A 15,320-nucleotide genomic window follows, 5' to 3' on the forward strand; every position below is an offset into this window, starting at 1 on the left:
AGTACGTCAACCATAACTAAAGTTATTCAGTACTAAACAGTTATCTTTTTTATTTACAGTGACCTTGACCGTAGGGGGCAAAAAGCCAATCCAATCTGCATAAACTTGTCCTATGTACCAAGTTTGGTCACACTATGTCAACCCTTAGTTGAGTTATTCAGTACTAACAAAATTTCTATATATAGCAAAAGTGACCTTTATCTTGTGGCCTAAAACACAATCTCAGGAAAGGTCTCTATAAACTCTTCCTATATATATTTGGTCTTAATATATAGACCCTTACTTAAGTTATTCAATACCAACCATTTTTCTATTAAAAGTAACTGACCTTGACCTTGATGCAAGGTGCCTCAAAGGCATTCCCATGAAAGGTCTTCATAAACTCTTCGTATATACCAAGTTTGGTCACTTTTTGTCAAACCTAGCTAAAATTATTCGATACATAAGGTGACTTTGACGCTGCACTCCCACCAGCCCGCCCCGAACAATGACGCAAGTCACTCTAATAACTTGATTTTCTTTTATGAAAACCTGGTTAAGAACATAAAAATGTGCCTGTCAAAAAAAAAAGAGATAAAAAAATCAATCAAGGGCCATAATTTAGGGTTAAAATGGAGTTATGTGAATTTATTGCAAGATGGTCGTCATTAACCGGCGAAGTATTAAGTGTTTTGTTAAAATCCTAACTTGCCCTAAATTTTTAACCGAAATTTCTAAGTCAATCAGGGGGCATTACTTGTATTAAGGATAATATGGAGTTGTGTAACCTCATTGTGTGATGGTCCTAAACAACTGTGTGAATTATTAAGTCTATTGAATGAAGGGTATAGACGTGATTAATAAATATCCCAACATGCCCTAAAACAATATCCTAAGTTCCATAGTCAATCAGGGGCAATACTTTTTATAACGGATAATATTGAGTTATCTAACCTCATTATGTAATGGCCCTGAACAACTGTGTGAGGTATGAAGTGAATTGGATGAAGGATATTGAAGTTATAAGTGAAAATCCCAACTTGCCCTCAAACTTTAACCGGACGCCGACGCATGGGCTAGTAGTAAAGACTTCCTTATTCTTCGAATAGTCTAGCTAGAAACTATTCTCATATTTATTTACTTTGAAATTTTGTCATTTTAGCTCTTGTATTTTTTGCTTCTGATTGTGTTTATGAATCAAATTTCTGATACAAATGTATGTTGTTATGTTTTTATTGATTATGCATATTTGTACTTTGTCAACTGTTGCCTTCTTTTGAATAAATCTGAAACTGGAATTAGTTGTACATGTATATGAGAAATGACCATTTGTTATCCAACAAACGAATGAAACAAAATTTTAAACACCATGAAAACTTTTGTCTTTTCCAATGGGAGTGATCACTTCACTTTAGCGAGTAAAGCAAAACAGAAACAAACGATCTCGGTGTTCCTATTGCATTATAATTTTAAATTCTCAGTGCTGGTGTCTGATTATTTCATTATTCAGTAGATGCAGATGTGTTTTATACAACTTTAACCAATTTCATCCAGGAAACTAAGGTGACACAGAGGCCTCAAGTTATAAAGTTGTGGCCACATGTAACTATGTTTTTGCCACAGTTGATGTATTTTCAAAGCTATGACGAATTTTATGAAAGAATAACCAAAAAGTAGGAAAAAATAGGAGACCTTTCAACTAACAAAGTGGGAAAAAGAAGATGTGGGAACTCTGGAAGCACACTATTCAGTCTAATTCCATTCACTCTGTATTTTATTTCAAACTCATTCACAACATCACACCATATCAGTTTTATTCCAAATAGTGATTCTATGAATTACAAACAGTTTCCAGGCATGTGATAAAAGTTGAAAAGGCACACATCAACAATGTTGCAAAATGCGAAAGAGAAGCAAACACGTAATTTTTAAAAGATGAAACAAAATCTGCTGGTTGACATTTCATAGGTCATTCAAAAACATATTTCATTTTAAAGGCAAACATAATGCTTGTAACAATGATGAAATATCATCAAAAGTTAAATTAGAGCTCTTTTTTGTCAGCTATAAAAAATGATATCAAAAAAATATTACAGAGGATATTTTGCTGTAAAGCATGAGTTACGCTAGGATTAACATACTTCTTTTCACATGAGTATCTGCACGATGTTGGCAAGTGATCGATAAAAAGTATGTATGTATGTAAAATAAAATAAAGAACAGATTTTAAAACAAATGCTAACAATCTTTGTGTCCATTTAAAAATATATAGTTATAATTATTATCAATAAGAACATTAATTAATGTGAACTAAAATCTAAAATGTGTGAATTCCGTACAACTGTAGGCCTACATGATTACAAATGTGGAGCGAGCCTAATAAAAATCAAAATAAGCAGCCAGTTTATTAATCATTTTTAAAGGGCAAAAACAACATGTCTGTTTCTACGTTGTCAATGACCCTATATACACGTGTGTTTATAGTATGTCACTGTCCCTTTTCAAAGATTCATGCTTTCCAAAATAACTCATTCTGGCCACGAGTTATAAGCACAATACATGTACACAAATTTAGATTTGAAATGTAAAGACATATTTCAGCATTGTTGTTTTTTCAAGAGTTCCCCTTCAAACAAATATTTACATGTATATAAATTTCAAGCTATGTCATGACAACACTTTCTGTATAAGTTTAAATATAATATTGCACAACAGTTTAGTATTTTCAATATCCTGAAACATTGATGTAAAACAAAATCTATCTTATGTAAGCGGCAACTTCAAAAGGCTTCATCATGTTGGACTTTAAAGCAGCATTTTGGTTCGGTCAAATAAAATAGGTTTGGTTAGGGTTGCATCCTTTTTAAAAACAGGAAGGGTAGGTAGGCATGGCTTTATATAAAAACTTTATTGTCATAATTGGAGAGTTGATGTTAAAGTAATCTTCTGTATAAAGCTTTAAGGTTTTAAACTCCATATTCATACATACACTGACAACCAACTGACTATAAAAACGGTAGGGTCTGTGCCTATTTCGTAGGTAGGGTCTGGTAACCAGAACCAAATGTATTTTTAGGCCTTATCGGGATATCTCAATGTTAAAACTATTGTAATATTCAAATACATTAACGTAGCATGCTGTTAAAACGTTTCTTGTTTAATTGCCATGATGACTTTCGTTTTATATCCAGATTAACAGTTCAAACATTATATTGTTTCCTTTCAGTGTTAACATTTAAACATGAAAACCTGACACGTTAACATTACAAAATGTCAAAACATCAGCATACATGTAGAAATAATATAGGTTAATACATATGTATTCTATAACTAAACTAAAGTCACTAAATAAGAAAACATTTCTAAAAATGACAATAGCAGGTGTAAAGCACAAAAACAAAAAGTCCCTCGGATTCACGAAAAAAAACTCAGGAAATTATTTTGGAAATGCCACCATTTGTTTCATACTGTAAAATAGTTGATAAGGCACAATGTATCATCAAGAGTCTGAACCACCAAGCACATCTTTCCTATTACGAACATTATCAGATTTACAATATCATTTACGTTGAACTCAATCATTAAAGTGTTTGCTGAACCTTATATGTCAGCATTGTCTAAAACATGAGACATTCAGAATTAAGCACCATACAGAATTTCTATTTTTTATATAAATGAAATCTCCATTACCATAAATTTTTATTTTATGATACGACACATGGTATGATAGATTGTTGACTTGTTTTTACAAAATAAAATCTGTACTCAAGCAGTTCATTTTTGAACTTAATAAATCATTTCTGTTTAATATTTATATTGATCACTACATGTATACAATAATGATAATAATTGTTCAAAAAAGTATACCGAAATACCTTTTTTCCAGGTTGGCATCCTTTCTCATATTTCTGAGAGGAATTTGAGGATACATACCGTATATTTTTTATCATTATGAGCACACTGAATTAACAGCGCATATAAATGACTCACACTGAATAGGTACAAACGTACAGGTCAGTTCAGTAAGTAGCATGTCAAGCCAACACTTTTTACACAAATAACCTAACTTAAAGCTGCACTCTAACAGACTGTTTTAACGACTTTTTTTTTAATTTTTGTCTTGGAATAAGCCTTTTTTGCGGCTGTTGACAGTGTTTTTGTGTTAAAAGACTGTTGACAAAACATCATATCACAAATTTTCAGTGACTCCGTAAATTTGTGTTTTATGGCTAAAAGCGTTTCTAGCACGTTTTTTGGCAGTTTTCCATATAATTGAGATCAGGTCTTGAATGAGTTATCTTAAAAAACTGATTTATAGGCATTGATGCCAAAATTAGCTGATTTCTAGACCAAAAATAAGAGTCTAAACTGTTAATCTGTTAGAGTGCAGCTTTAACGCGTTGAACAGTGCATATTGTCGTACGAGGAAACATGATGAAAGGGAGACAAACAAGAAACAATAGAGTATTCTAACTCAAATCACTTACCTCCCCCTGGCAACTGCTCTTGCTATTCACACTACACCCTGCCTTGATCAGAGAGCATGCTATCTCTCCTAGCTGGACGTCATTCTCTTTTTGTGAGCTTGCACACTCATGCAGGGCTGTACGCTCATCCTTAAGCGTAGATGGCTGTCAAACAGTCATTGTGAATAATCATTTTTAACATGGTTGATGTAAATAAAGTGATTCATAAGAGTCACCAATTGTTTTTTTTTCAATCAACACGACAATAATTGTCATTCAACCATACCATTGCCCAAATTTTGTTTATGGATAATTAAGGATTGATCACATTTTTTCTTGCAATTATGCTAGCGCTCCTTGAACTAGATATCTTACTATAAAATTATTTATTACGATAAAAAATAAGCAGTATCTTCGGCAATTGAGTATTTGTTTTCAGAGAAATCCTACTGACAACATAAGTTTTGATAAAAGAATAGCTAATTTTTGTAGCGTCATATATCGTTGGTTATATGACGTTGCTCTAATCCTATTGGAGCGCCAATTTGAATTAGTCTTTACACTGGTGCATGTTAAAAAACATGGATAGATCTTACAAAGGTGCATGTTAAAAAACATGGATAGATCTTACAAAGGCTACATTGTGTCTGTGCAGTATGCTCTAAAGAGCTAAGTATGACTAACAATATTATTGAGACACTTGCTGAAAGGGCCTTGCTTGAGTGTGAGAATAAATGAACTCTTAAACCACCGCAACATTTATATAGCAAAGTTGTTAAGTCAATGAAACTGATTTACATTGCAATGTATACCTTGTTTTGTTTGTGTACGTCACAGCCATTTTTGAGCAGGACATTAACAATATCTAGAGACACCAATATTCTGCGTTGTGCAGGGCAGTCCAACCTTTCAGAAAACAATAACATACATTTTAGTACGCTATAGTTTACGATATATAATATTTATAAAATGTGACATGTCATGTACAGCTCTATAATGTAAATGTATATAATATATATATATATATATATATATATATATATCAAGAAGTTAAGTTTAATAAGAAACGCTTGTTTATTTCTTGACATTGTTTTTTTCCTGTCTGGTAAGTTGGTTTCAAAATTGGAACCAGACGCTAAACAAAAAATCAGTTTGGTATGACCTTAGTCGTCACATAATTTCATGTTTAGGTCATATGTAGCCAAACAGTTTGTTTATTATAATTCCTTTGCAATGACATTTCATTGCATGGTAAAAGACATTGACTCGTGGTATATTATATTAAATCAGTTTATTTGTTAAACTTTAGGACTACATTCGAAGCTACCCTGAACGATTTCGTAGTGAGGTGAAGTGGTACAGAGAAGAAGCCAAGGCAGAATGGCGGTTGAAGTCGTTAGGAAGAAGACACCCACTTAGAATGAGCGGAATAGGTCCGTTTGAGTTGAAATGCTTGAGATGTGATAGGTTCGTTTGCATGTCCGGTAACGTAAAGAAAGTAAAGGAGGCACATCACGTCGTTGTCGATGAGAGGTTGCAGGGACGAGTATATTTTGTTGAAGGAAGGGCAGCGTGATTTATAGAACCTTGAATAATCATCAACCTGTGTCCATGTTGATAAGTTTGTTTCACTTGTTGTCATAATGCCACGTTTTTTGTCATTGGAAATTTATTTGAAACATCATGACTACCATGCTAATAAATTATTTTAATGGTTTATGTCATTGTTAATAAAGCTTTGAAATACGTATTTGTAAATAGTTATAAACATATATACGAAATTGTTGACATTATAATGTTTATTTTATCGTGTCGTTCGATCATTTGTTATGTAACATAATACGATGCCATAATTACATAGCTTTTGATTGTCTCCCTCGGTACTGTACATCTACTCCTTTATTCATCGATTGCATATGGGGGTCGTCTGTGAACTGACTATGCATAGTACATACATTATACTACATTGTAAGTATGTCATTGTAATTGCTATTATTATTATTATCATTGTTAATTTAACGATAAAGGCGCTTTATAATTGTAATAAATTAAATATAAAATATTTTTGATGGATGTTTTGTTAGGAAAAGTATAACATTATATTGACTAGACTGTACTCACTAAATATATTAGCTGTAAATAAAAATCATAATTATCAAGTATCAAAATTTGATAAAATGCAAACAGTTTATGCGATGTGGAAGATAGATGGACTAGCACTATTATCTAACTTATCACAAGAAGACTGAGCATGAATGTCTTGGGATACAACCAACATTTTCAGCCGATATAATTGTATTTGTGAATATTACTCCTTTGTTCACATTCATATATGTTTGTAACTTCAGACATCACTCTTACCTTTAATGATGATATAGTTCATTTCTTGGCATTTAATGTTAATAGTTAGTCCCCTATTTGTCCATCACATTGTACTTATATATTTTATCAAATATCCATAATGAAGCCACCAAAGTTCCTCTTCTACATATTTTGCATGTTATTCACATTCTACGAGCACATTGTATAGCCATTTCTACCTTTAATTGTAAGTGGGCGTTTTGGGGGCATCCATCGTTACCAGTGAGACTCTTGTTATTAATTGTATTTTATGACGATTGAGCAAAGATGCTGAAAAGTTAGTTCTAGTATATTTTTTAAAGAAAAACATTCTTAATGGTCGAGATTTATTTACAATAAGATGTTTTAATAAGTTCTTACGTTTATTTTTTTATTTGGTTCTATGTCTACATTAAAATTTAATGTGAAATGGATATTTCGGTTGTTTGGTGTTAAACAACTTTAATAATGTTTCCCTTAACTAGCTCTAAAACATTTTTCATGAAAATTTTAATAACAAAAATACTTTCATAACAAGATTTAAAGCTAGCCAAGTTACCTTAGATTCAAATGTTACGCAGTACAATTTTTCTGTTTGCCTGCCATTATATAAACCCGAAGAGTTACGGCTATTTCTTGATTATCGTCGTCATCGATGTAACAGTTGTCATGCTTCTGCCCTGACTTCAGTAAAGGCTATCAGTCACTAATGGTAGCTTACTGTTTAATAACTGTTTCAATGAAGTGCATACACTGCGAAGAAAAATATAATTTGCAACATTTTAATTAGCCGCAAATATGTATCCCTTTTGAACATTCAACTTTTTAACGAACACTTCGATTTTGAGCTATGCAGTAAATCTTTTCCATATAACTTATTCAATACTGTTAGTTACAAGTCAGAAAGATGAAAGCGAAACGTTGTATTGAATAAAGAGCTGATATAACGTGTTCTGCGTTAAAGTTTTCATTTTATTAAATAAAATCAAGGGTTTTTATCCAATAGTTATCAAACTTGGTCAGACTATTTGTCGGCACGTTATATTAAATATTTATGAATATGGGTCATCTCGGGTCAAAAACTAGGTCACTAGGTCAAATCTTTAGAAGAAATATTTCACGGTAATAAATTCAACAATTTTTATCAAATCTGGATGAAACATGGTGAGAATGCTTGTCTGCATTATATCTTGCATATTTTTTAAATATGAGTCAACCCGGGTCAAAATCTGGGTCACTAGGTCAAATTTTAGGAAAAATATATTTCCACGTCATAAATTCAACATATTTTTTTATATCTTGATGAAACTTTGTCAGAATATTTGTCTGCATAATATCTTGCTTATTTTTATATCGGTCATCCCGGGTCAAATTCTAGGTCACTAGGTCAAATCTTTCCACGTCATAAATTCAACTGATTTTGTCAAATCTTTATGAAACTTGGTAAGAATATTTGTCTGCATAATATCTTGAAAGTTTGTTAATATGGGTCATTCACGGTCAAAATCTAGGTAACAATGTCAAATCTTAGGAGAAAGAATTTCACGGTCATAAAAATTCATTATTTTTTGTCAAATCTTTATGAAACTTGGTCAGAATATTTGTTTGCATGTTGTCTTAAACATTTGTGAATATGGGTCACCTCAGATCAAAAACTAGGTCACAAGGTCAAATCTTTGGAAATATTTTCCCGATGTCATAAAAAATTATCTCAACTTTTCATGAAACTTTTACAGTTTTTTTTCTCCACGATATCTTAGTAACCTTAAATACACATCCCAATCATGAATTTCATATCTACCCATATTTTTCAAAAATTTGAATTTTAATTAACTTTAAAATATTTGTGCACATTAAATCTTAGATGATAAAATGTTCATTTTTCTTCACACAAATGGAATAGTTTCTGTTGATCAGGTTATTTGTATGACCGATATCTCAGATAAGTAAAAATATGGGTCTTTTTGGTTAAAAATGCTATGTCACTACCTCAAATCCTAGGTTTACAAAATTGCATTGTCAAATAAAAAATCCGGCTTTAATGCGGCGTTCCCGCTTAGCGTTTTGTTATTAAATATTATAGTATCATTTCTACACTGACTTTCCCTCTATTAGATAGCACGCATCAATGAAAATACTCGCGGTAAACACAGCGCAGACAACGGCCAGAATGGCACTGCTATGCACTCGGCGGCAGAAATGTTAAGGGGAAAAAATCCCTTGCATTAATTTAATTTCTTGCATTATAACTTTAGGATGTACAAATGCGTGAAATGCATGGAAATTATTTTAATGTGGATCCTTAAGCCAGTGAAATCCCTGATAATTTTTATAGTCCTTTTGAACTTAACTGCGGTACTGAACCCTGCGCATGCGCAAAACGTATCAGGGATGGCAAGCGTCATTAACAACAAAAGACAAAATGGTGAAAAGTTGCTCTGTTTTCGGATGCACACATCGCGCAAATTCTGCGGCGAAAGAGAAAGGCGTTCGGTTCTTCAAGTTTCCTAAACGTTCGCACAAGTGAAGTAGCTGGATTAAAGCCATGAACAGAAGGGACTTGGTGCCAAATGGAAACTCGTTTGTCTGTTCAGTACACTTTGTTTCCGGGTGGCAGAGTTATGAGGCTTGGGATGCAGACTATGCTCCTAGTGTATTTAGCTACAAGGAGAACGCCATCGACGAGAAGCTCCAGGAAAGGGCATTCAGGAGAGATTTATCTAAGGTTATTGCTCGATGGTTATAAATTAATATTTTTTTAACTTTGAAAATGTCATGTTTATTCACATGATATTGCCAATATTGGTCATTTTTAAATTGGTGTTGATGGTTAAAAAATTGACAATTTTGGCCTTATATGTTAGGATACATTGATTTGTGTTTTTTTTTAAATAACTCATGTTTGAATTATCATACAGGCATTTGAAGCTGCTGCAAAGGCCCACAAGAAAAGGGAAAACAGCATGCTGCATATGTCAAGTGCGATGCACACATACTGTGGAGATGGCAAGAGTTATGTTGACGAATATGTCAAGACAGGTCCCATGGAGTACCATGGTGATATTGCCATCACTTTCACAGAAGATAAAGGTGCTTAAAATCACTGCTATTGTTTTATGAATTAATTATACTTTCTGAAAGGATTATTCTATGACAGCAAAGTGTTTGATTTCATTAGAATGTGTAAGAAACAAGCATTTCTGGCCATGTTTTGAATCCATTACCATTATTTATGCAAAAAGCTACAGAAACAAGCTCAGTAGCATAATGTTTGAACATAAACCCGGTTTAGTGGCACTGGGTAAACGCCAAAGACATAGAACATAAAAACACAAACAAGAAACATAGAAGAACAGCACAAAACTCCACAAACAGCATAGTGCATACATACTATATATAAAAATAGGTATGTTTATCAAGAATTGTTTGGTACCGCCTTGGAACGGTCAGTAAAATGTAAATTTACAGGGGTTTTAAACCAGTTTATGTGCACAAACCTCACTCTTATCCAAACAATCCTTAATATCGCTCATCTGAATGGTTATCCACACTGCTGGGAAAGCTGTGATGCAGCATGACAGTGTTATTGTTGAAAGACTTTATATGATTACATTACTTCTTACTTTTTGTTGTCATAAGAAAATGAAGTAATAATAGCTTTAACTCAAATATCACTAAAATGTGTATGATTAATTTCATTGCAACATAAAACAACAACATTTCAAGTTGCATGTATGTACATTTCCTTCAACTTAGTATGTATATTCCACACGTATGCAGTGTGACACAGACCCCTTATAGAGGAAAACCAACAGCTGAGGGAAAAGAATGAAAGATTGTGGAAAGAGCTGAAGATGATGAAGAGGGGCGTCAACAAAATTAAGGATAATGACAAGGCCACAATATTTCATTCTGGTCTTCCAACCTTTGCTGTCTTCATGTGGTTATATAGGTAATGAATGAGTCATTCAAGGGAGAGCATTAATTATCACTCAAACCATGAATAATCACCCTTTTTTGGTGTGGCTGCTTATGAATCTACTATACAATTGTTGAAAATAAATTATTAACATTGTTATACTAAAATTACAAATGTTTTGGTGAATATTGGTTTGCATGCTTGATGTTTTGCTATCATGAGAGTACCAAGCATAACACTGACATTAACAATTGCAAAGTTTAGCCATTTCATTCAATGCAAATGTAATGAAATAGTTTATATATTTCCCTTTCAGCTTCCTCCTACCTAAGGCCCAAAAATGCAATATTGGAATGGCGCCAACACTCCAGTGAAGGACAGACAGAAGCCACAAAGTTCGAGTTTGACTTTGATTGGCCAACTGTTTGCTGTGCCTATGCGACTGAAAGTTGGACTCTTGGTTCAGGACATTGCAGATGGATTTTCCATAATTTTTTTCAAATATCTTTATAACTTGGATCTGTTTATTACACGAGGAGTTGAAAGTTATTAATGTTTTTTTCCTTCCAGAAATATTATAAATGAAACAATGCCAACAAGTTTAAGAAATTTCCAAATGTATGAATTATTTTAGACTGTACATAAATATTCATCCAATGATCTTCTAGTCTTATTAATCAGAACTTTTTCAAATTATAAGCATCATAACACAAAATTTCTTATTGGCATAACATCTTCAGGTGTGATCTTATTTGTTTCTGAAGCTTGGGGTTGTAGAATTTCTGACCGCCAAATTGTTATTGACAGTCAGTGAAACAGTGGTATACTTGATATATTAGAAGTAGGTGACAATGTCATGGCAGATAAAGATTTTCTATCGGTGACTTATTAAATGAGAGAAAATGTACATTAGATATACCTCCTTTCAAAACCAAATTTCAATTTAGCGTTCAAGAAGTGTTTGAAACAAATGCAAATGCACAATTAAGAATTCATTGTCGAAAGAAAGATAGGAAGTGTAAAAAAATCCATTTGTTTGATGGTGTGTTACCTTTAACTCTTGCACCAATAGCCTCAAAATGTTTCCATGTAGCATTTTGGTTAACAAATTAAGATATTCCAATAAACTAATTAAAATACTTAATGTGACACTCTTATTCGAAATCAATACATACACATGTATATCACACATAAATTTTGCGTGATAAACCTTTAACTGCTTCCTAAATAATGCATTTATGGAAAATATTAATAACCGATAACAAATAAAAACCATTCAAATTTATGCTGATGTCTTTATGAAGTTATTGTAAAAGCCGTTTAGTTTTCTCAACATGTCAGAAACAAAGGTGGCATCAAAGTTAATTCTCTGGACACATGAATTGTTCTTTTTAGCACCAGTCCACTCAACAAAGTCACACCATGGAAGGCCTGTCACTGTGCATAATAATTATGTGTCTTGCAGAGTGCTGGGCCAGAATCTGAACCCTTCATGTAAAAGGAGGGAATGTTCAATAAGTCTTCGACTTCTGACATAAGACTTTTCTATGGCAATGCCATCACAACTGGCCCCGAGATATGTGGCATACGGTATAAGATACAGACCGGTTTCGAAAACTTCCACCGGATTCCCTGTTGCCTCCTTGAACTTCATACAATCTGCCCTGGCAGTATCCTCATGGTCTTAGCCCCACTATACATGCACATGAAGATTGCTGTATCTGAAATGCAGGAATTAAATTCTTATTTCATTTTTCCTTAATTTGATATTTATAATAACTGAATAGTGATTGAAACACCTGCATAATGTAAACACATCCACCAGCATCTATGCCAATTCTTTTCATGTGAGTTTTGGAATAAATTCGAAAGAAATCAAAATAATTCAAAAACTTATTGGTGCATTTCATAAAGGTTAACTAAAAGTTGTTTGCTTCAGTTGAAATGTGTAGCATGTTATTTGTTATATAAGACCATTATGCAACACAAACTTGTTAAGCGATGATCCATTTAGTATATCTGCGAAAAGGTGATTTGGGGACTTTCCAGCAGCCACTACGCGGCCAAAGTTTGAACTTGTAATTCTCCCTCTGTGAAGCAAGCAAAACAGTTTGTTTGTTCTCTGCCCCCTTGTCCTAGCTTCAATGGTGACCGCTAGAGAGTCATCAATGACACTCGGTGGCACTGGTAAATAAATAGTTAAAGTTTTATACAACAAGCTATTACAAGAGTACATAATAATTAATACTTCATGGTTTACAATCAATTGAATATTATCAATAAAAATTAATACTAAGTGCAGACCATTCGAGGTATTTGAATGAAATTCCTTTTGACACTACCACTCCAAGAAATACAATCAATTGACATTGAAAGAAGTGATAGCGGGTGGACTTTAGAGGGATTGCATAAGGATGCAACTTCCTTCACCACTTCGCCAAATTAACAAAGCTAAGACATATCTGGAGAAGTGAAACAGTATTTTGTGCCCCGTTGTAAATAAGTCATGTTGCTTTATAAAAAGTTTTCAATATGAATTTAAGTTAAAAAATACATATATTTGCAAATGAACTATATATGTATAGAGTGAGTAAGTTTTCTTGAATGCATACTGATGCTTGGTGAGAATATCATGGCACTCCATCCGTGGCAATCCGGCTCCGGGAAAGTTCGTAGTGAAACCGTGTTGATCCTGAGCGATTCGGCATGTCGTGTTGAAAACGAATCACCCCGGGGAGGTCCCTGTTGGGTTCGGGACAGCCCGAGATGATCCGGGATGGTCCGGAATGTCATCCGTGTTGACACAGTGCTGGTCCGGGATGGTCCGAGTCATGTCGGAACAGTTCGTGGCGCTGCCCTGGTTGTACCGAGATGGTTCATGTTGGCTCCGTGTTGGCTCCGTGTTCAACCGTTGTGGTGCCGTGTTGGCTCCATGTAGGTCCGTTTTCATCGGTTGTGGTGCCGTGTAGGCTCCTTGTAAGGCAATGTTCATCGGGTAGGTCCGTGTTCATCCGTTGTGGTGCCGTGTTGGCTCCGTGGAGGTCCGTGTTTATCCGTTGTGGTGCCGTGTTGGCTCCATGGAGGTCCGTGTTTATCCGTTGTGGTGCGTGCTGGCTCCGTGGAGGTCCGTGTTCATCCGTTGTGGTGCCGTGTTGGCTCCGTGGAGGTCCGTGTTCATCCGTTGTGGTGCCGTGTTGGCTCCGTGGAGGTCCGTGTTCATCCGTTGTGGTGCCGTGTTGGCTCCGTGGAGGTCCGTGTTCATCCTTTGTGGTTCCGTGTAGGCTCCGTGTAGGTCCTTGTTTATCCGTTGTGGTGCCGTGTTGGCTCCGTGTAGGCCCGTGTTCATCCGTTGTGGTGCCGTGTTGGCTCCGTGTAGCCCCGTGTTCATCCGCTGTGGTGCTGTGTTGGCTCCGTGTAGGCTCCGTGTAGGTCCGTGTTCATCCGTTGTGGTGCCGTGTTGGGTCCGGGCTGGTCCGATGTTTTGAGACCGTCGAGGGACCGTCGACTCAAATTCACCCAGGACCACCCTGGATCAAAATACCTCTTGGTCCGGCGTGTTCCATGCCAATCCGGGGTGGTCCGTGTTGGGTCTGGCTTTGGAGTGAATGTAACATAAAATTAAAATGTAAAAATTGATGACTGCCTCTCCATAATAAAACCCGTGACTGCCTTCCATAATACCGTACACTTGTTCATTTTACGTTTTTAACTGCTTTAAAAAATGTTTGTTTTCAATGTGTTATGTACTTGGGTTAACATTTATCAGATCTTGCTAAAAAATCACAATAAACTATATTTAAAGTTTTAGAAAATGCTTTCCTTGCCGGTAATTGTCTGCCGTACACGAACACTTAGTGTAAAGTGGATTAAACTACCGTTCCGTACTTTATATCATCTCGGAGTATGTTTATTAGTTCCAGATATTGCACATGTTAGTTATATGATTAAAAGTGCACATTCGTATCGCCATGATTATTTAAAAAATATTATATTTCCCTTCAACATTTTCGCGGTCACAATTAATATACGGGAAAAGTGACGAAAACTTCATGATCAATTTGAACTTGGTGTTATATCTGATCTAAGAAAGATGATTGACGCCCAACTGTATTTCATGAACATATTCCTTGTTAATATATTTATTTTTTCCTCTATTATTTTTGTTACTCTGCAATAACCTACTTTAATGTATTTTTTGTTTTAGTTATTCAGCAGATTTGTTAATAGTTTACATATAGAAATATCATGTAAATTTCCAGATGTTAAAATGAAGGTTTTTCTAAATGTGTATTTTTACGGTGTACGGCGGACCGGGTTTTTGTAACAGTTCTAGGTATACAATTCATTCTTTTAATTCGAATGTTTCCCTCATAATTTGGTTATTCACATATTCTAAAACATTTCTTTAACCACATTTAAGCAACCTTTCGAACCAGTGTGTAAATGCTTGCCTAGATGTCTCCAACAATTGAATATAACACATTGTTCAATATCCCCAGGCATTTGAACACTTCCCAAAGCGTCCTTAAGGGCCGCGTCTTATAAACCATGAGCACGATTTTCCAGGAGTTTACTTTACCGTAACAACAAAGAAATGTGTCTGAAAAACTTTACTG

At 34.5% G+C, this 15,320-nt stretch overlaps 1 protein-coding gene across 1 annotated transcript; it reads right to left on the reverse strand.

Moving 5' to 3' along the window:
- Positions 1-11,986: 11,986 nt before the first annotated feature.
- On the reverse strand, positions 11,987-13,367 carry LOC128210622 (uncharacterized). The gene is made up of 3 exons (XM_052914974.1): positions 13,317-13,367; positions 12,679-12,888; positions 11,987-12,141 (listed from the first exon to the last, which is right to left on the reverse strand). The coding sequence occupies exons 1-3, from the start codon at positions 13,336-13,338 to the stop codon at positions 11,987-11,989; spliced, it is 387 nt and encodes a 128-aa protein (XP_052770934.1). The 5' UTR covers positions 13,339-13,367.
- Between the last annotated feature and the right edge of the window lie 1,953 nt (positions 13,368-15,320).

This window comes from Mya arenaria, chromosome 12, assembly GCF_026914265.1.
Source record: "Mya arenaria isolate MELC-2E11 chromosome 12, ASM2691426v1".
NCBI lineage: Eukaryota > Metazoa > Mollusca > Bivalvia > Myida > Myidae > Mya > Mya arenaria.